General features: G+C 40.7%; 1 protein-coding gene across 1 annotated transcript in view; it reads right to left on the bottom strand.

Annotated features, from left to right (window-relative positions):
* The window catches only part of LOC138158498 (probable C-mannosyltransferase DPY19L2), a 162,735-nt gene that overhangs the window by 5,112 nt on the left and 134,485 nt on the right, over nucleotides 1-23,138 (bottom strand). The window contains exons 17-20 of the mRNA XM_069084566.1: nucleotides 15,297-15,342; nucleotides 9,945-10,064; nucleotides 8,919-9,093; nucleotides 4,900-4,999 (exon numbers count right to left, since the gene is read on the bottom strand). Of these exons, the coding sequence (XP_068940667.1) occupies nucleotides 4,900-4,999; nucleotides 8,919-9,093; nucleotides 9,945-10,064; nucleotides 15,297-15,342 (441 nt within the window). The remainder of the gene's footprint in view (nucleotides 1-4,899; nucleotides 5,000-8,918; nucleotides 9,094-9,944; nucleotides 10,065-15,296; nucleotides 15,343-23,138) is intronic.

The following is a 23,138-nucleotide window of genomic DNA, read 5'->3' as shown; positions in this document are numbered from 1 at the left end:
CTCTTTTTCCAACTGAATCACTATACCAACTGAAAACAGCATATTAAAGATGAATTTAGTCCAAGCTATCTAAACAGAACATTGTCTAATTACTGTCCTGCGGCTTACTAGGATGCTTGGTAAAGCCATCATGAAATCCTAACAAGTGATCTCTTCTAGATGGCTTTATTGGACAGGGTCCCAGATATAAACGCAAGCAGCAAACAGACCCGGAGAAGCATGAAACTCATGAAGGTGATAGCAACACTCCTCTGAAGAGATTGCAAATTGCTTTTCTCCTTAAAGTGCCACTCCACAGACAGCTTAGTGATTAGCATTTACACATACCCAAAGATCTAACAACTCTGGAATGACTGGAACAGGGTCAATACAAATGGGCTCAGAAGAACTGTGCACAGTAAATTTGTGATTTCCACATTAGGATCTGGCTGAACAATCTACACAAAGCAGCCCCAAAGGGCATCCCACTGTATCTTAACTTATATATTATATTCTTCTGCTCCTTAAAGAAGATTCATCACTTCTATATGACTTTTTGTGTATTTAATATGTTGGTTTTTGATGATAACAAAAACTAGCATTTCTATAACACTTTAAGGTTGGTAAAATATACATTTTTAGTATCGTAATAATGTACAGGTACGTAGTACTCACAGGTTGAGAAAGTGTTTTATATAATCAAAGCCACTTTTTGAGGTAGGCAGTGTGTATGTATATTATGTCATTACATATAATTATATATTATATAATCATTATTTTATATAAAAGATTGTATATTATCACATATATCACATATATAATAATGACACATAATACATGTTATTACTATCTCTATATTCCCAATGAGAAAGCTGAAGTTCAAAGAGATTAGGCACCTAAGGTCCCTGGGCCAATAAGTCTTAAAACCATTCTGTTCTCAGACCCAGGCAGCATCTCTTTTGACCCTTCAGTTGAGAGCTCTTTGCAAGGCCAAAGGTGGAGAAGCCATAGAAAGGATAAAACCAAAAATTCTTCTGCTGAAGGCCCACGGGAAGCGAAAAGAAGCCGGAAAAATTATGGAGTTTGACTAGCTTGGAGAGGAGCTAGGGGGTGCAGAGGGGGACTGGCGAAAAAAAAAAAAAAAAAAAAGGTATTTTTTTTTTCCTTTTGGAGGGCAACTGGGGTTAAGTAACTTGCCCAAGGGTACACAGCGTGTGTGTGTGTGTGTGTGTGTGTGTGTGTGTGTGTGTGTGTGAAGTGTCTGAGGCCAGAACCGAACTCAGGTCCTCCTGACTCTGGGTCGGCGCTTTACTCACTGCGCCACCTAGCCACCCCCATAATAGGTAATTATTGACTCATTCTGTCTAAAAATCTCGGAGGAGAATTTTTTCTTTTTCTGAGTTTTTTGGAGGGCTAAGAGGCTTTAATCCTCTTTCTCTTGCTAACCAGGAGTTTTGGCAAACATCTTGCACTAAGATCCCAGGAAAGTGCTCTCTACTGTCCCATCCTCTCTGTTGGCAATGATGCTTCTAAATGCAGTCTCAGTTCTCCCTCCCAACTTTCTCTCTTTCTGTGCTGGCATCTTTTCTCTTTCATAAACCTTATCCGTACCTCACTATATTGATGTAACTAGGGACACTGAGGCCAGAGGATAGAAGTGATGATGTAAAGCAGAGGGAGTAAACCCTTGTTCTGTTGAGCAGAACCAGGAGTGATGAGAAGTTGCAAAGAAGCCAATTTAGGATTACTGTCCAAAAAATTTCCTAATGATTGGAGTTATTCAAAATAGACTAGGGAACTCTGGGTGGTGACTGACTCTGCCTGGCCACTTGTCAGACAGGTATGGGCCATGCCAGATGGATGCTGAAGACCCTCCCAGCTCTAAAACTGTAATCCCCTTTGCATTAATCAATAAGAACATAACTGCCTCCTTATGTGCTAGGTGCTGGACTGGGTGCTGTTGACACCAATAAAATGAATTAAACTGTCTCTAACTTGTAGATCTGTCTTTTTTGTCAGTCCTTTGTCAGGGCTGTTATAGGGATCGAATGAGCCAACCCTAAACATTGTTCAGTAGTTGCTGTGGCCTCCTGATTACCTAATTGAGTATATTAACCATGATTTTTTTCCATTCTCTTTTTTGAGCCTTCCTGGAATGTCTACATCAAGAGACGGCCAAACACGTGGAGCTGTAGAACACCATAATGCCTGGCACACACGAGCCACCATGAAAGGCCAGAGCTTCCTGATGATGCCTGTACCTTGTCCCTTAGAAACAATCAGGGCTTTTTCTTTGGATACCACCAGTATTTCCCTAATAGCTCCTGCAGCACATGGCAACCACCCTGCTATCCCTGTGTTAACTGCACCTCCTACTCTAGCTCTGACAGGCCCGCCTCATCTCCTGCTCTTATGGATGCTTTCCCACTTCCATCTTGATTCTTTAGATTTCACGCTCTCCTAAGAAACCTCAGCACTGACGCTTCCCTGAACCAGGATGGTGCATCTCTCTCCTCAAACCTGGCCTGATCCCCATAACACATTAGCCTTCTCCTCCAGGGCAGGATAAAGTACTGCCTAATCTGGCAATGGCCACAGTGCTGGCCCTACTGAGAGGCTCTCAACAGTGTCCCAGGGATCATCAAACCAACAGATGCCAAAGCTTCCCACTCCCTCCTCTGGTCATTCCTCTGGTCTGCTTCCACTCTTCTCACCACCTGAGACAACACACTTCCCATCTAGATCTCTAGGAAACATTTCCACATCACCTTCCACACCCATTAGAGTCTCTGGAGAAGTTGATTCCATACTGGGAATGAGCTGCTTAACTAATGAGCAGGTGAGTCAAAACTCAATTGGTCCTTCAAATCTAGCCAGGCCCAAGCCCCAGACCAGACCATTAGACAAAGTTTCCCATGCCATTCTCTGCCCTATAGCAACACTGCTTATCACCACCTGCAACAGCATTTCCAGTTCAGATTCCCAGACTTACCCCCCCCCCCCCATCACCACCACCAACCCATACACATCTTCTGGGAAAATTAATCCTTTTAACTTTGGAACTCCAGGCTGGGATCAAGCTCAGTGCCTGAACAAAAGCTCCATTCACCATCTCTAAACAGCCTAAAGCCAAATGCTCAATCCATTGCACCACCCAGAACTAAAAAGGGTCCTTGGCAGAATATGCTATTTCTTTCTGGAATCTCAGTCAGTCCTTGACATAGAATGCAGCTGCCAAAGTCAGTTAATTTTTCTAGGTCTTAGAGCCATTCACAATGAACTATAACTTGACTGTTCCTTTGTGCTGAATTCTACCAGTAGTCCCTGGATGCTTGAGCACTTTTCAAGTCCATGCACCAGGCCAGAGTTCTCTCTATTACCAAGCAGAAGATGTCATGTGTAGCCATTTGTATTATCAAAACTGGATGTACTTACTTGGCTAGGACAGAGGCTGAAACCCTTTGGGGTTTCTTAAAAAAAAATAACTCCAAAAAGCAGTTCATCAAACCCTTTCCCTCCCCTACTGGACGCCCCAGTACTATTTGTTTAAAAAAAAAAGGGGGAATCATGACCTTACTGTGATGAAACTGCCACTAACGGCACCATTATCCTGGATCTGGGATCTGACAGACAAGCTGCCAGAGGAAGCCTCTTCAAGATGGACCTCTTCTCATATAACTTGTTCCAGATGTGGAGGGATAAGTGAAGGAGAAGACTCTCTAGCCCCAGCAGAGACTATATGAATACTATGTCCCTCAGTCTTTCAAAGACTCATGAACTGGCCATGAGAAGCCAGTAGAGGTGCCTCATCTCACAATATTGTTACCTCCCCTGGGGATCCTGCCCACCATTCCTTCTGTTTTCCTTAGAGTCATTCTCCAGAACCTACACTAGCATCATTTATTGGACAAATTTCAGAAATGCCAGCCTGAGAAAAATGTGAAGTTTCTGGGCCGAATGGTTGTGTGGGTCCACTCAAGATAAAAAAAATATGCAACCTTTCCTTAGGTTGGCAGGTCACTAAAACCACATTAATTCATGACCTTCACTCAAGACTTTATTTTAGTGGACAACAGAGGCAGAAGGAACAGTTAATGACCTGACAAATCACTTCACCTCAGCCCTATTCTGATGGAGTAGATCTGCCAAAGAATTCATCACAGGGATGGGTCAATCAAAAATTGATGCTGGGGGAGAGGCCATACTCCTCTCACAGGCCATACTACCCTCCCTACACATATCCTGGGACCTATGTGCACAAAATTTGAGAGAGAATATTTGTAACCAACACTACAGATGTGATGTATGGAGTACCATTTCCAGGAAGCATATTGTCCCATCATTCACGCAGACCACAAAGTACCTTCAAACTACCTGGAAGTTCAATCAATCAAAGTGCAATAAAGAGTCAGACCTGGTTGACCTTTATATTCAGAAGGTTCAGGTTCACTATCACATATTTTTCCCAGAAATCTCAATATGCAGGCAAATGCAATATTTTGTCAAAGTCCAAATTTAGATACTCAACAAGTCAGTTATCTACAAAGGCCTTCTAGAGGCTGCAGCCACTTCATGGTCTCACAAGTCTCTACAACTCAATCACAAGCAGGTGTGGGACATCTATGCTCACCCCCAATTGTTTATTCTATAACCTCATGTGACATCCACCTCTGAGGAAGAGTCTATGTCAGATGAACTCCTATATGTCAAAGTGTGAAGGTCCAGCCTTCTTGATGAAGTTGGGAGGAGATGCACTCTCTCTGCCAGGATTCCTAGCTCCAGGCCAGCACACAATGTGTTAGCATCCCTTGTAAAAAGCTCCTCACTAAAATGAAGCTTTCCTTTCTGGTTTAGATCCTTCCTGACATGCCCTGCTCCTTCTCATCAGTGATAACTAAGTTCTGGAAGAAGGCTAAATACCTCAATCCTCCATCCTCATAATGCGGATGATTGACAATAGGGCGAAGGGTAGACAGCTTGACACTTGCCATTGTGGGCATGGCACCCGCAAAAACAGCATCTGAAATACAAGATTATATTATTTAAAAGACCTCCTTAAAGAAAAATCAAAGTTATCTTATAAAAATTCCAAATTCCCAAATAAAAAAATGTAGCATTTTAAATTATATTTTGAAGTTAAAATAAAAGTTAACTATAATTACAGGTAAAATCAAAGGCCCAGACAGACTCTTTGAGACATCATCTTGTTGCTTTCAATTGGGTTTGTCCTTAACTCTCTCAGGCAGACAGTAATATATCCTATTTTAAAACTCATACAAAATGATCCTAGAAATGTCCTCACATTTAAGTCTCCCAAAGCTTAAGAAACTCCAGGAGCACAGATTCCATCTGCCAGGGTGCAGCCCTGCACATAGAAGTCCTGAGAAACACCACAGGAGAGCATGACACTGACCCCTGAAGTCACCTAGAAATGTCAGGCAGAAATGAAATTGTGTTTATATCTACTTAAGTAGATGGGGTAGAATTATGGCTCAATATTAGAGGGAAATAGCATAATTATCATATTAAAAACAAATGCACCTCAAACCGTATGACTTAATACACCCAGAAATAAACCTTGGTCAAACTACAACACACATTTACTCACGGTAAAAATCCTTGGAAACAGAGATGTGGTAGGAATACCATTTGCTTTACAAAGGCTAAGGCAGTTTCCATTAAAGGATTAGTGGACCCTGGATTTACAGGTAAAATAGAACTCAGAGGCAATCCAAGTTCAACTTTTAATTTTACAGATGAGGAAAGCGAGACTGAGAGGTGCCTTCGAAGCAGGATTTATCGCCGTGTCTCCTGGCTGCAGTTTACAAATGCTGCTTTTGGAATTTACTTAGTCTGGAGACTGAGGCTCAAACCACTGGCCTAGATTCCTTGGTGCCCAGAACAGAAAGAAGTCAGTGAATGACAGCTGATGTACTGGAGATCTGGCAGGACTGCAAAGATTCCCATGGAGTGTCGTTCTGATGCAATGCAACTGGAGAAGTGCATTAAGAGGGGGAGGGGAATGGGAACCATCTCTATTTTAAGCAATTACTTAAAACATCCTTTGAAACTCTTTTCTGTTGCATTTTATAGTCCGTGGCTGTTTTCAGTATGTTCCGATCTTAAACTTGACTCCCTGGACTGGCCTGAGTTGGCTATTCTAGAATAGCTGGAATGGGGGCGGCTAGGTGGCACAGTGAATAGAGCACCGGCCCTAGAGTCAGGAGGATGTGAGTTCAAATCTGGCCTCAGACACTTAACAATTACTAGCCCTGTGACTTTGGGTAAGTCCCTTAACCCCAATTGCTCCAAAATAAAAAAAGCAAAGATTAAAAATTAGAATAGCTGTAGTAAGCAGCATCAGGAGTAGATTACAATGACCTGGCATGAAGTCTCCAGGGGCACATCCCAAGAATATGTAGTGGCCTTGAGCCGTGTAGCATGCTCATCAAACATATACATAGAGGCACAAATGGCATAGTTATCATAAAACTGCAACAGGAAGCCAGTATACTGATGACCACGTCAAGATTCAGAAAGGTCACGGGAGCATGATCGCTGGGCCAAACTGACAAAGCTCAAATCTGATGAGACTGCACCTTGCCAAGTATGAGGCAGGGAAGGCACAGTTAAACAGTAGTTTCTCTGAAAAGCATCTGCAACTTTTAGTTGCTAACAAGCTAACAAGCCTGCAAGAAAACAAACGCGACTGTAAGCTGCCTAAGATTCACAGCTCTCATTAGGAGGAAGTGGCTGCCTGCAGCACTCTTCTCTGGCCAGCAGCACGACGTCCAGGTTGGGGCTCTAGATTTTAGGAAGGACATTCATAAACTGGAGCCCGTCTAAAGGAATGCAACCAGGATCGTGATGGGCCATAAGTTCATGCCTCCTTAGAGCTGACTGAACGAACAAGGGATATCATAGCTTCATTTTTTGGACAGGATTACTAAACAAATTGATGAGGGGAGGAGGTGGATACTGTCAAATATCTGGGCAGGCAGGTGGTCAAACAATTCTTTTTTCAGGTGTGGTTTCAAGGAGACCGTCCCTGAGGCACCTTTCAACTCTAAAATCCTAGGCCTTAATGGTAGGGGGTGTGAAAGGTCACAGATGCCTATGTACGTGAAGGGCAGAAGTCCTCTTGTTTGGCTCCAAGGGTCAGAAGTATGACTTACAGGTGACAGACAGAGTGAGGCACATTTCCATTCAACATAAGACCTTTCTAACAATTCTGTCCCAAAGTGGAATGGTCTGAGACAGTGAGTTGCCTATCAAGGAAAATATTCAGGCATAAGCCAGATGACCTCTTAGCAGAGGAGATACTTCAGAGCAGGTATCCAAGAAATGGCCTGTGGGCTGCATATGGTCTGCATTCCTGCCAAGTACAGCCTGAACCACCACAAAATATAGTTGCTATCTTATTTTAATGTGCTGCTGTATTAATAAATACACATGTAAAGACATGGGATTGGCAGCCTGCAAGGACATTCATGAATGGTTTGGTAGCCCTCATTTCACTGCTTTAGAGGACATGATGACACTGGACTGGAGAATCAAAGCTGTTTAAAAGTGTAAGGGGCACCTTGAGAAGTGGTCACCTCCCCCCCAAGACTGAGATCATCCCTGTGCATGTTCTGCTGAGGATTCCTTTCATGCCAAGAATGGACTAGATGTCTGCTGAGGTAGGTGTCTTCTAACCCTCAAATCCTGTGACTCTTTGACAACCTAGATGTGAAGTGATTAACTTTTAACTACAAGGTAAAGATTATGAAAGAGACAGCTAGGTGACTCAATAGAGTGCTGGACCTGGAGTCGGGAAGACCTGAGTTCAAATCTAGCCTCAGATACTTACTAACCGTGTGACCCTGGGCAACTCACTTAACCTCTTGTTTGCTTTAATCCACTGGAGAAAAAAATGGCAAACCACTCTAGCATCTTTGCCAAGAAAATCCCATGGACAGAATTGACATGCTATGGCCCATGTGGTCATGAAGAATTGGATACAAGTGAACGACTGACCAACAACAATGAAGATTATGATGGCAGGGAGGCCTGAGCAGCAATGACAGGCTCCACCAGGTGAGGCCTGGTGAGACCAGGCTAGACCAGGAGAGGCCAGGGCCTTGGGTGCAGCCTTCTGACTAATTCTTTTATTAGGGGATCTACTCTGTGAAGTTTGGATTCAGTCAGAGAGCTTCCCATGAGGGCCCCACGTGGCCTCAAGGCTGCCTCCCCACCCCTGGGCTAAAAGAAACATGGGGGAGACAGAGAACAGAGGTCACAGTAAGGGCCAACAATGTATTTCTATGGAAATACCCACGTCAGGATAGCCTCTAGGGGAGGAGCTAGAGGCCTTCAGAGGGGCTGGGTTAGGCCTGTGACCCACAGAGAGCCGCATGTGTGTGTACACACACAGAGATCAAGACTCTAAGGATGAGTCACTTTTCTGGGACAGGCAATCCCTGCATTATGCAAAATGCAACTCTTCAGTTGGCTTGTATGCTTTCTGGAAGCTGCTAGGGCTGAAAGAATTCATCATTCTTTGTTCAACTGAGTGATATATTTAATTTAGTGGTGATCCTTGGACGACAGACCTATAGTCACTGGGCTCACAGGAAGGGAAGTAGTGATAGTTTGTAAAATGTGAGGCATAATTAATTTCAACAAACGACGATTAGTCAGTCACCTTTGTGCACCATATTTTGTTGATGGAGTCATAAATATGAAAAAGACACAATCCTTTGTCCCCAACTCATGTGGGCGATAGACTAGTGCACAAATAAGTGTGGCCTCCACCAGGCAGTGTCATGGGCGCAAGGATCCAGACAGAGTGGCAAGGAGAGGGGACACAGCTGGATTAAGGCGGCTCACAGCCTTGCCTACTTGTGGCCCCTCCCGTTAGGAGTCCTTTGAAGCTCTGAGCCTTTCCTTTCCCTTACCTGGTCTGGTGTTCTGCCTGATCCACTGGAGAAGCTCTTCCTGAGGTACATTACTGAATTCTCCTATTATGCTCCATTGGCTCTGAAGGTTTAGCCAACCTTGAATTGACATCACTGTTAGAAGGGCAAAGACAAAATTCTCAAAACGAACTCTGTCAAAGAGCCGACCAAAGAGCTGAAATGAAAGAAATCATTCACTTGTGATTCAAGTACAGAGTACTTTGGAGCCAGAGACAAAAATCTATCTTACTGGTATGAACCAAGGCAGTCCGCCCACGGTACAACATGGTGCACTGTTATTTTCCTCTTTGAAAACAAATATAATTTGGGGCTCATGATGGATCCAAGTCTGAGCTTATTAATCTTCTACTGGATGATTAGGAGATTAGAGGATATTTAATATTTCTAAATATGGCTTGTTCCAAAGGACCAAGTGTAATATAGTAGAATAGAATTTCAAATGACTACAGGGAGAAATATTTTAGAAGCTAAATCTTTCATATCCTTGTGCCCAAACACCCCAGCATATGCTGGGGAAATGACCAGTAAGGGACTTCTTGTCTTCTGAGGTCTCCATGTTGTGCCCCATACCCGACCACACCAGTTATCTGCTTAGGCAGCAGCACTTTCCTGGTGTTCACAACTCTTTACTATCTCTTACTGCCCAAATAATCTGAAACAGCAAAGAGACCTATACAATGGCACCATTTCCTAGGGATCCAGGCAGAAGCAAACTTGTGGTAGTAGGGCCAGCTGACTTAGATGTCAAACTGATTGCTCAGAAATCTCCTTGATAAAACCTGAATTCCAAAAGTCTGCATTCTGAAGGGGCCACCCCAGCTTGTGACGCTAAGGAGAAAAAATCTGAAACATTTTAGCCTCACTTGAGGTGATTCTATGTGAAATATTTCTGTAATGAAAATATAAATTTATTTTAATAATTCTGTATTGTTTTGTGTTTTGGAAAACTCAGCAAAACCCTGATAATTAGTCATACTTGTAGTTACAAAGTAACAACTACCTTACCCGTTTGGAGCAGATCAAGGAAGCCATAACGCTCATGTGAGGTGTCAAAAATAGCTTCAGTCTCATAATGAAAATAGCAAGAATAGCAAATGCAAATAGCTGCAATTCATGAAAAACCAGCTACACAAAAAAGAAAAAGGTTATATTTTCATTTTATTTTAAAACAGTGGAATATATCTTGACATTATCTTTAAACATCCAGTTAAAGAATTTTTAAATTTACTGAGAGTTTTCATATACAAAGAGAAGAGGAAGAAAAAATAGTAGTCTATTCGCTAGTGATAAGTGATAAAAATGATACTAACAGACCGTCTTCCACAACAGAATGAATGCAAGCTCCTTGAGAAGAGAGATGGATTCTTACCTTGTCTTTGCATCCCAGGGCCTAGCACAGAGCTTAACATAGGAGGTATTTAATAAATATTTGTTGACTAGTTGATTACTTCATTTAGTGAGTATTGATTAAACTGAGCTTTTGTATCTGAAGCATGTAAAACTTATTTTTCTGCTGAACAAAAACATCATTAATCTATGTCCTTATCCCACACCCAATCCTATAAAGATCAAACTAAATTTCAAAACAAATGCCAAATTTTGCATTACAAATGATAACTGTAAATTTATCAGTCTTTTGGCTTTCAGAAGTATAAATGATCTCCTTCAAATAGACTGAACTCAAATCAACTTTCTCAACAAACAAGCTTCATTTCCAGATGCCAATGTGGCCATGAAGACATCAAACTCAGTATATTAGAGACTGAACTCATGTTGAATCACAGTGTGTAGAGCTAGAGGGAACCTCAGAGATCTCCTCATCTGACCGCTTTATTTCACAGATAAGAAAACTAAGACAAGGTGAAATTAAGTGATCTTATTGCTACAGCCAGCATTCTAGTATAATACTGAATAATAACAGTCATAATGGACAACCTTGCTTCACCTCTGATCTTACTGAAAAGACTTCTAAGCTCGTTCCTATCACAGATAATGCTTGGTTTTAGGCAGACATTACTCTATGTTTTGCATGACTTCACATATATAATTTATAGCCTACTTGTTTGCCTTCTCAGTGGGTAGGGGATGGACTGTAGGGAAGGAATTTGGAACTCAAATTTTAAAAAAATGAACATTAAAATAAAGCATAAATACTTTTTAAAATAGTTAATATTACTTATAATTTTAAGGAAAGCTTGATATTTTTCTTATGCTTTCAGGTTTTTGGGTTTTTTTATTCTCTTGGTCACCTTTACATAATTTTAAGATCCCAAACTTTTTCCATGCCTCTGGTATTTTTCCCCTCTCTTGAAGGAGCTGAAAGTTGTCTCACTTCCTGCAGAGATCCACTCTGGGTTTACTTGGTCTTGTGCAGCTTCTATCCTTGCTTCCTCTTCAACATAGCACGATGGGGACTCTGAGATGACAGTCCAAACATAGTGGCTCCTTCGCTGGTCACTTCCATTTTCCATCTGTTGTCCTTCCCCATTCATGCTTAAGTGACCTCAGTATTTCCCGCTTAGTTAAATTCCTCACTAGGCTTCCTTTAAGCTTGCTCTTCTCCATACGGCTTCTCACTGTTCCACAGTGACTCTGACTACCTTTCCCTCACTCTGATACATTCTCAATGCAGAGGGCCACAGGGGACCAACTACCATTTTGGAATTTTGTTTCATGGGTTGATACAGCTAAGAAATGTATCACAGCGTGTCTGGTGTACCAAGAATAAGGTTCTGTGTACTTCTTTAGCCTGGCACTAAGAAAGCAGGGATTAAGATGTGTGAGGTACAGAAAATATAAATAAGTGTAGCCATCTTATTTTAGGGTTCTGTCAGTGAAACTAGCAAGAGATAGATAAGAGCTTGAAGAAAAGATAGGATCAAATCAAAGGTTGTCTCTTTTGCTAGGTACTGGAGACAGGTAATGGAATTCAGGAGAAAAGGCCACCTCTTCGTTAGAGCTAGAGCAGAAGGGAGTAGGGACAAGTGGAGGTTATAAAGAACAGAGGAGCTGGAGATAAGGGGGTCACAGTGGATAATCTCAATTTTGGAGTGAAGGTCTCTGCTTAGAACCAGGGAGACGGAGTAGGTTAGGTAGCTTGCAAAGAGAAGAAAAGCTTTGGATCAAATGCTGACAGAAGTCAGAAAATCCATCAGGAAAGAGTAAATGAACTGGCAAAGCGCAGTGAGGGCTAAGTCTTTAGAAAGGACCCAATCAACACAGCTGGGTGACTTCTTCCATCCCTGCTATGCAGGCTGCATGTAGGAACAGAAACTGAAACTGTCAGGAGAGTTCTAGAGGAATGAATGATAAAAGGACAAGGGACTCCAGGGAGAGGATAGTATGAAGCTCAATTGGTTGACTTTGGGCTAAAATTTTGAAAGGGGAAACTGAGCCCAAAACAGTGTAAGTTCTGGTAAGTTCTGATCTGGGAAAGTAGAGGAGGGTGAAGGAACTGGAGGTTGTGAGCAAAGACAAGTTTAGGAGGGGTAAATAACAAAAAGAAAGACAGGAATGAGAGATTCTGATCAACTAGGTATATACCAGAATATTAACGTAGGTGATGATAATAGGCCATCCCTATGTGTGGTTGCAATAAACTAGAGATGCAGATCTGGGAGATGAGGTCCGTGAACTGTGAAGTGTTAAGTACTGGGCAGACACCAACATGTAAACCAGAGTCCTTATGTACAATCCCCTGCATGTGTTCTGACTATGGCAGAGTACTGCAGCAGTCTCATCTCTACTCCTGGAAGCTGTGCCTTTACTATATCCCAAGGCTGCACGAGATCTTCTGGCTACTACATTACACTGTTAACCTCTATGGAGTTTGCAGTCCATGAATAGTCTCAGACCTTCTTCAGAAAAGCACTCTTCTAACCCTACTTTTCCCTCATGTCTGGTTCTTGGAAAGTATATTTCTTAACCAAGTATAAGACTTTACACTTAACCCTTATTTTCATTTTTTTAAACTGAATCACATTTTCTAGCCCATGAAGATATTCTGGGAACCTGATTTGTAATCCAGTACATTTCCTCTATCTCTTCAAGTTGTGACATCTGCAATTCTGAGAAGAATGCCATCTCTACCTTTATCTAAGTCGCTGATAAAAATGTTAAAGAGCATGGTGGGACAGGGAACATTTCAATAGAGATCTCTCTCCAATATCAACTACACAGACCCATTAATGACTATTGTTTGACTCCAGACATTCCACCAGTTTCAAATCCATCTAATTTTTATTATCATTTAGCTCACATCTCTCTAACTTGTTCACAATAACAACATGAGAAACTGTCAAATGCTTTGCTAAAATCTAGGTAAACTATATCTATGGCATTTCTCTGACTGACCTGGCAGTTTGGTTACCCTGCTTAAAAGGAGGTAGGGTTTATAGGACATGATTCTCTTTCTTACATACACACATATATATGTGTGTATGTATATGCAAACACACACGTATATATGCTTTTGTTTCAACATACAATTTGTTTGTAAATATATCTCTGCACTCCCACACCTAGCATCTGACATGACATGTAATATCTCACACTCATAGTCCTGCAAGTCTGCAATAAAAGGAGGAAAGTACATTTACTCAACTTTCTCCCAGAATTATGCTTGGCCATTGAAATCAGTGCTCAGGGATATTTTGTTGCTCTCATCACTTCATCTGCCCTGCTGTTCTCACTGTCTCTCATTCTCCTGGATATTGCACTCGAAGCTTTCCATATTTTTCTTAATTCTTCACCTTTGTCATTTCTTACTGCATATTAACACTGATGTACCACCAAGTGTTTAACCACCACAACCACCACCTCAATCCACAGGAGACTTTGTTTTCATTTCTGTTACTCAAAAGCGTTACTATAAATATGTCTTAGAGTTGAGAGCTGGCACTGTTTGAAGGTTTGAATTTGTATCTCCAGTACTCAGTATCATGCCTCCTATACCACAGGCACTTAATACAATCGTGTTGAATGACTGGCCTAGCAATGAGATCTCTGAGCTGTTTTAAGCACTATTTCAACATGCTTACTCCACCACGGTGGATGAGTGAGAATGGGCACAACTCATTCCCGATGAAACCCTCTTGGTTACTAGACAAGCATATCACATTTAGCATACAAATGAGTGCTTCAAGACAGTCTGTAAACTGCCTGATTCTTCATGGCAGGAAGGAGCAGGTCCACAAGACTGACAGGCATTTTTCATTTTTCCTCTTTTCATGTTTTGCCACAGTCAAAGAAACTATAGACTAATGGTCAACCAGTGGGTGATGAGCATCTCCATACTTTTCTAGTCTGAACCTTGGGGCAGCAGATACAGGCTATTATCAACATTAGAGAATTGTCTACACCAGTAGCATAGCCTTTGAAAACCCAGGGCCAGTTCCACCATGATACAACACTGATTGGGGTAAGCTTTTATGGGGATGAATTAATTTTAGATTGTAGCCCAAAAGACTCACATTTAAGTGACCACAAGGTCCCCATGACATGGAGTTGCAAGTTCTGTAAGGCATTATCTATTACTATTCAGTTGAAAGTTACTCACCTCCCTAAACAAATGTTGGCTTTTTTTTGGTAATATATAAGTTCAATATCTTATGCACTTTACCCTCCAATCACACTTATTTTCCTTCTCTGAACTTCTGTTGCATTTACTACCTATTATAATTCGGTAGCACATAATTATATATGCACATAAATTATTAATATGTATTCATATGTATATGTGTAAATATATGTATAGGTACATGAGTGATTTAAATAATATTTAATAATGTAAATTTTTATATAGTTCTGTTTTCTTATTAACTATGTTTTGCTTTCCCAAAATAAGGAATTTGTACAAAACAGTGTGCTACACTAATTTTTATATCCCTAAAGTGGTCAATACAATGTATATAGTATAACAAATAGCAGGTGCTCCATAAATTTTTCTTAATTGATAGATAGGAGAAAGTTGCACCTATTATCATATGAAAGAGAATGTCACCAATTCTTAGTGACACAGTTGCCAAGTTCTGGTTCTGGGTGGGTTATTTAAGGTGTTAAAGCATCATGAAGTCACAGTCACAGAGGCCAGCACATATTAGTCAGTTTATTTCATTCCATTCCATGGTCACTGATTAAACTCTTTCTTAACCTACTACTCAAAAATGCTCAAGAAGCATTTAAAGGTAAAGGATTCTAAAGAGATCAATGCAAATATATCACCCCTATTGAAAAGACAGAGTAAAGCGTAGCTAATGACACAAAGTCAATAGCACCATCTAAAGGACAGCTCCTTGTTATCTCTTCCCCCTCAATCTTCATCCTAGTCTAGACAGAACCTAATGTAGAGAAGCCTACCAGAATTGTGGGTGGATTCTTTGACTCATCTCGTTCAAGTTGTTTTCTGGAATTAAAAGAACACATTCTATTTACTCAATTTTTAAAACACTTATCAGCAAACAAGCCCAGTCAAAAAAGTAAAAAAATAAATAGGTTAAAAAATTAATAATTATAGTAACAAGTGAGCATTTTAAATTTGTCTAATCAAGACTTGTTGAGCAGGGAAGTATTTACTAGTTTCTGAAAAACTATAATGAATGCAAAGAATTTTCAAAAGAAGAAAAATCTATGAAAAATGCTTACATTACCATTAGAGAGACTTCCATGTTTAGAAACTACAAGCAAGAACTTTCAAGGCAGACAGTACTTCTCCCCCATTTGAGACTAGGCTTAAAAAGATGGCAATGCCCTTCCAGGCCTTCTTCAGACTTATAAATATTTCTTGCTCTGAGGGGCAACTGAGACTTAAGTTGACTCTTCTTAAATCAAGTAATACGTATTATTAAGAGCTTTTGAAAACCTATCTTCAATGTACTACTTACACACTAGAGTTTAATATAATTGATAAGTTTACTATGAGGATCAATTAAAAGGAATACTATTTAGAAGCATGTTGTTAATGAAATAATCACATATGTTCTCTGTGGAGGACTATACTGTTTCAAAATCTTTTAACCAGACAAATACAAAACATAAGGTCCATATAAATGTCACATCCTCCACAAAGCCTTTCCAGATGCTCTTTCTGGAAATGATCTTTTCTTTGGACAATAAGATCATCTATTTAAAGTCAGAAGAGACCTCAGATTCCATTTAGTACGATCTCCTCTTTTTACAGACGAGGAACTTAAGTTTAATGACATTAAGTGAACTAATATTACCTTAATGGGTAAGTTAACAGTCAGGATTTGAACCCTTCTTGGGTTCAAACCCACATAGCACTTTTGGTCTTGAAATAAAAGTTAAGTCTATACAGTCATCTCAGAGGCCTGCTAAATGCTGTCATTTAGCATACAATGTGACAAAAAGAATAAAGTGCTAGACTTGGGGGTTCAGAAGATCAGAGTTAAAATTCCTCCTCTGACACTGGCTAAGGGACCATGGACAGATCCCTGAACATCCCAGAGTCTTGGACAACTTTCACAAACAAAAAATTCGAAAATCGTAAGGGGGCTCAAGGCCATGTAGGACAACTCCAGTAGAACACACAACATGAAGTCATTCAGCCTCTGTTTAAAGACCTCCATGGAGGGGTCAGCTACCACTGCATGAGGCAGCCTGTTTCATTCTGGGACAGCTCTAATTCTTAGGAAACTTTTTTCCTAACATTAAGCCTAAATTTACATTTTGCACCTTCTCCTCATCATCCTGGTTCTGCTTTCTGGAGCTAAAAAGAGCAAGTTTAATCCCTCCTCCGCATGAGTGATCAATGCTACTTGCTACTTATCTACTCAGTTCTCAACTGTTTTGGGAGACTGAATTCCCACACCCTCAAAATGGTACTTTTTGATTATCTGGGAGACAGGTCAGGATCTCCCTACCAGTCTCTAAGTTAATTCTCTCTGCATCTTCTACGATTCCTAGTGCTGCACTTTGTGCAAAGCAGGCACTGAGTGGTTGCTGAATTCCTCAAAGGATGAAAGGATCTTGAGATGATACAGGAGCTCACAGTTCACATGGTAATTGCTTCTACAACAGGCCTAACAGGAAGCTGTCAAGCCTCTGTGTGGATAACACCTAGTGATGGGGAACTCAAGACAACATTTTTAAAATTTATTATTTGCTATTATGAACTTGTAAAACACCAATATGTGTTTATGTCCACATAAAAAGAAAAAAGGAAAAAGGTTTGTGTGAAACCATGGTTCTCTATTATATACTTCAAGATGCTAGTCCCAAACATGTCCTGTCTGTTAACGCCTTTTGAGTTTACTTGTATTTTCTCCTGTGCATTTAAACAATGCCTTATTGATGCTCCTGGTTCACTTTTCTTAGTCATCCCTCTAACTATGCCCCTTCCCCCCAAATCCCCTCAAATAAAGCTTTTAAAACATTCCATTGCAACCAGGAAGCAGAGTTGAGCTGAACGAATGCACATGTTTCGCAGGTTCACAGGTGTGTGCGGCCTCTGTTTGGCCAGGCCTGATACACACTGGCATGGTCCTTTAGATTCAGACTTGTGATGAAGTGAGACACTCGTAGCACTGAGCTGGGAAGTTTACTTAGCCACAGTCTGAATAAGATGTTTTAGAAGAAAATAATACTAAGTCAGGTGAATGTTGGCCATGTTGGTGCAACAGGCAGTGCTGAGGGAGGGCAGCTGGTGACTCCTCTAGGCTGCCTTTTTGTACTTTGGCCAGCCAAAAGCTAGGTCAAGTACCTGATACTTAATCCCCTAAACCAATTAATTTTCAAGAATACGTTTTAAATATCTAGCTTATATGACAGATATTGCTGCTACTATAGTAGAGCCCTTGTTGAAAAGGCCCAAAGGTCTGCAGGGCCTTCGACATTTGTATGTCTTTGTGGCAGTAACTGACAGCCCTAATTTCATGGACATGAAAAGCACAAAATAAGCTACCTCAAAGGTAGAAAATAAAAAAATAAAACTGAAACATGGGAAAAACAGATAACGAAGAAGCAATGATGTAGTACAGTGGACAGAGCACTGGGTAAGCCACTTCACCTCTTTCATCCCCAGTTTTCTCACTTGTAAAATGGAGACAGCAGCTGCACCTAACTCCCCATATTGTTTTAAGGATCAAATGAAGCAACACGCATAGAGCATTTCACAAACCTTAAAGTAGTACATCCATGCTATGTTGGGGTTTGATTTCTATAATTATCAACAGTCCCCTAGGGAGCGGCAAATGGAGGCAAAGAGTAAAGACCAGAAAGTCAAGGGTCCCCTTCTAGCCTTGAAGAAGACCAAGTCCTTGCATGGTGCGTAATGATACCATTTTGCAGTTTACAAGTACATCTCCTGATATAAAATGCTAACAGCAAGTGAGTGTCACACTAGGAACATTAGGGCTCTGGGGAAGCTGATGATAACCTGTCAAAGCCACTGTTCCTTATCATGGGCCAAAGTCATCTGTGGTAACTTAGCTAAGAAGTCATTAGTCTCTCCAGTGCCAGGGCTGACCCTGAAAATTATGTACAACTATACTTCTCAGCCTACCAGCTAGCACTCTCTCTCCTTCCTGGGAGCCTCCCATGAGCAGGGGAAATGAATATTAAATCTTTGACCCTTTATAGACCTCTGATAAGGGACTGCCCTCCCTGCTTATTTCACAAGGAATTGTTAGACACTTTTATCTTCTCTGTCACCAGAAAGTAAACCACCTCCCAGCACCATACCCAGTATTCTATGCCCTTCCTGGGAAGGACATAGACCATACTGGCAACAATAAAACACAGTCCCATCAGTTCCAGATTACAATAAGCAGAAGGCTGCTACTATGGCCCACTTCTACTGTCTGCTACTGCTGAGCTAAGTATGACACTGACCATGACATCCATGGCCCACTGAGGCCTGTGATGTTGCCTACGGCCTCTGCTGCCCATTCTTCTGCTTCCCAGTTATTAGGCCTAGAAATACCTCCCCTTTGCCAGAACCAAAGGTTGCCAAAGGTGCAGTCCCTGGTCCCTGGTGCAAGGCTGGGCAAAATCTTCCTATGCTGAAGCTAAGAGATGCTACCCACCTCACCCACCACATCAGAACCTGCAAACTGTCCTATCCTGGGTCATCTGCTGCCTCCAGTACATGAACTTGATGGTTCCGTGCCAGAGGGAAGCATTATGCTGGGCTGAGCTCTGGTTCATTTGCTGCCACTGCCAGGCCCGAGTCCTGTTCCTCTCTGTTGGGCCTGAACACGGTCACTCTGTGACTGGCTGAGTTTTGCTTTGGCCTCCTCTATCTGCAGTAGGACTGACTCACTCAAAGGATCAAGCTTCATCCTAGTCTAGATAGAAGGTAAGGCAGAGAACCCTACCAGAATCATGGGCAGATTCTTTGACTCATCCTGGCCAACTTGCTTCTGGAATTAATAGAATACATTCGACTTTCTCAACTCATTATTGATAGCGTGAATTCATCCCTCCGAAAACTGCCTATTTCTTATCCTTTGACTATCAGTTGGAATGGCTCTTATTCTTACAAATTTAATTCAGTTCCCTATATATCTTTTGAGACTTTTATGAGAGAAAACTGCTCCAAAGATTCTCCCCCCCAACACCCAATTTCCTGCTTCTCTTCTAATTTTATCTATATTAGATTTGTCTGTGAAAAAGCTTTTTGCATTTCATGTGATCAGAATTGTCCATTTTATCTTTACTGAAGCTCTCTCTTGTACCTGACAGGTATTTTTTCCACGCTCTTTTAATTTGCTTATGATGTCACTACCTAATATTTTTTGGATGAGATGTTTATTAGAGAAACTTGATGCAAAGATCTGTCCCAGTTAACTGTTTCCTTCTAATTTTAACTACACTGATTTTTTCAATTTATATAATTTAAGCATCAACTTTCCATTTAATATCCTGTAATCTCCCATAGCACCTACAGAGCTAAGAAATGTGTACACTCCTTTGTATTCTCACTCAGTAATCACCAGTCATCTACTATACCTAACTTTTCTAAAATTCTAATCAGATCATTTACTTATCTTTTTGTTTTATTGTCTACACCTAAAAGGGGGCACAATGAGGTCTCCCAATCATTAAAATTTTCTTTTCCATTATTTCTCCCTATAATCTGATTAAATTTCCTCAAGGGAATTAAAGGTTATGCCATTTAGTGAATATAGAGGGTATTTATATTATTTCATTATGCTTTTAAGTATAATTTAGTTCCTTTATCTCTTTAACTTCTGTTGTCTTATCTGAAATCATGACTGTTTACCTTTCTGAGCTGTCCTCAAGTATGATCAATTCTACTCCAGTCCCTCACTTTAACTGCATATGAATATTTAAGTGTGTGTCTTATAAATTGCATATTGTTGGTGTCCACTTTCTAATCTATTTTGATATCTTTTTCTCTTTTCATGTTGAGCTGATGGCATTTTCTTTATACTTATTATTGTCCTGTATTTTATCTTTGTTTCCTTCTCTCCTCTTTATAAGGAAGATGGCGAAAGAACCAGAGTAATAGCAACATCAGTCACCTATAATTCAGAGGAGATCTCTCCACCCCGGCCTCTCCTCTCGGCTTCACCAAGACCCTTTCCTTTCTTTCTGGTTAACTCCCCCTTCAGGATCCACCCATCCGAACTGAAGTGGTTCTGAGGATTACCTCCCCAGTTTTGCCTGACCTCTTAGGCCACACCCCCTCGTCTATTTCCAGAATTTATTGAATTTAAAGACAAAAACTTCATCACATGTTCAATCCTCTATCCAATTAAGACAAGAATGAAGATTATGTGATTCACATTCTTCATACCCCTGCCTCCATGTTTTCATGTTCTTGTATAATTTTGAGAAAGAGTGAATTCTCAAAAACTTAGTTCCCTTGTTCCCCACTACTTTTCCACTTCCTTTTATATGTTGCCTTATCCCCCCTCACCCACCCAATGAGATTTTAAGCTTGAGAACAGGGTCTTTCTTTTTCTTATTTCTATCCCCAGTACTTAGCATAGAACTGGCACAAAGAAGGTGCTAAATAAATGTTAATTAAACTGAAGTGACAAGTTCTATCCTTCATTTCTTTCCTAAAGCTATTTTTTACCTCCTTTTTCTTTCTCCCTTAAAACCAAAAGAACCTCCAAGCCCTCTATCTTACTTTAACTCACTCTGTGAAATATAAAGACATAAGAAATTATAAGAAATTAAAAGGGACACTTGTCACTTCAAAGTCTTCTCTTCCATTAAAGGTCCATTTTCTAACCCCTGACAACTCTGGTGTGACCCTGACTGCAGTTTTTTCATCTAGTTTTTCTCTGACATGGTAACACTGGATCTGGGCTGCAACATTCCTGGGAGTTCTCATTTGGGGTGTCTTAGGAGGTGATTGGGATATTCTATTTCGATCTGCCCTTTCATTCTAAGAGATTTAAACATTTTCTATCTACAGTTTCTTTTTTATTTATTTTTTTGCTTTTTTGGAGGGCAGTTGGGGTTAAGTGACTTGCCCAAGGTCACACAGCTAGTTTTTGTGTTAAGTGTCTGAGGCTGGATTTGAACTCAGGTCCTCCTGACTCCAGGGCTGCTGCTCTATTCACTGTACCACCCACCTGCCTCTATTTATATTTTCTTGAAATATGGTATCCATGGTTGTTTGTTGTAATTTCATGGTTTTCAGGGAGTGTAATGATTCTTACCTTAGCTTTCCTTGACCTGTTTCCCAGATCAGTTTTTTTTGATAGTCAAGACTTTCTATTTTTAAACCTTTTGATTTTGCTAGTAAGTAACTGATAAATGCTTACTGACTGATTGTTATAGTTCCTGTCTTGTTGAATTGTTTACTTCATTAAAATTTTCAGAGTCTTCTGTTTGCTAAAAGCTTTACACCTTCTTTCTAAGCTATTTATTCTACTTCTAATTCTTACCTACAAAATTCTGGCTTCATTTATAATTTCAATTTTATGTCTTCGTTTCTTCCAGGTACTTTTGTGGACTTTCTGGACAGGTCCTTTTCTTCCTCAAAGATTCTGCTTATGATTGTTATGAAATTGCTGTCTTCCTCTGGGTTTACTTCCTGCTGTCTTTTGACCCACAATGATTCTTCACAGTGTTTACTCATATGTCTCTAGCCTCAGTTTCTGATTTGGGAAACTTGTGCCTCTTCATGAACTCTTGGACCATGGTTAGGCCCTGTCTGGTTCTGGCCTTGTTTTCCTCATCTCCTGCTGTATTTCACCTCTCCTGGTGTGTCTGTGCCCAGGTTCAAAAGGTTCCTTTCGTCTCCCACCTCAACAAATCATCCCAGGTTAGGGCTCTGTGGTATTCAGGGGCCTCTGAAGCATCTCCAGTTGAGTACTGGAGACTCTTGGCCCCCTCAGGGTATCCAAATGAGAAAGATGACAGCTTTCCAGTTTCTACAAGCTGTGATAGCTCTGTATTCTAGAGCCAACTAGAAGAAAACTCTTCCCTGTGACAACCTTCGAAATACTTGAAGAAAATAATCTCCCACCATCCCAAGTCTTCTCTAGGCTAAACATACCCAGTTCTTTCAACTGATTCTTATATGGCATGGTCTCTAGTCTCCTCTTCATTCAGGATGCTCCCTCTCCAGTTTCTCTAGAGTTTGTCATTAGCTAAAATATGTCATACAGAGCCGAACACAATAATCCAGATACGGTCTAACAAAAGGAGAGAGCCATGGAACTATCCCTTCCTTTATTATAGACATTCTCAATGTGGCTGAAGGTTCTTTTTGGCTACCTACAATCCACTAAGACAGTGAACAAGCAACCTGAACTTTGAAAGGAACAGAATTTAAAGTCCTAGAGGGTAGAGACTGTTTCTGGCTTTGTCTTTGTATCCTTGGAAGTTAGCTTAATTTCTGGCAGAGATTGGCACTACATATTTGTTGAAATGAACTGTTGAATACCCAGCCTTTCCTGTGTGTGTGCAATGGCTCTTTAAACCCAAGTGTAAACCTTTCTATTTATCCATACACATTTTTCCCTGATGAGATTCAGCTCACATTTTACCTTAATAAGATCCTGGTAACGCAGCCAGCATCTAAGCGATTGCTCCTAAACTTCATGTTCTGGATGAATTTGTGAAGCATGGCATCAATCTTCACAGAGTGAAAATGGCCTTCTGGGAGCTTCTGTTCTAACCTCTACACATCTGACACGTGATCATGTAGTCATTGCTCAGAAGAGACGCCTCCAACCAACATAAATTCCACTTGAA

This window comes from Petaurus breviceps, unplaced genomic scaffold (genome assembly GCF_028583685.1).
Source record: "Petaurus breviceps papuanus isolate PSGF00001 unplaced genomic scaffold, PetGlider_PUasm1.0 174, whole genome shotgun sequence".
NCBI lineage: Eukaryota > Metazoa > Chordata > Mammalia > Diprotodontia > Petauridae > Petaurus > Petaurus breviceps.
The sequence above is the reverse complement of the archived record's forward strand: the minus strand, read 5'-3'. Positions and strand labels throughout refer to the sequence as shown.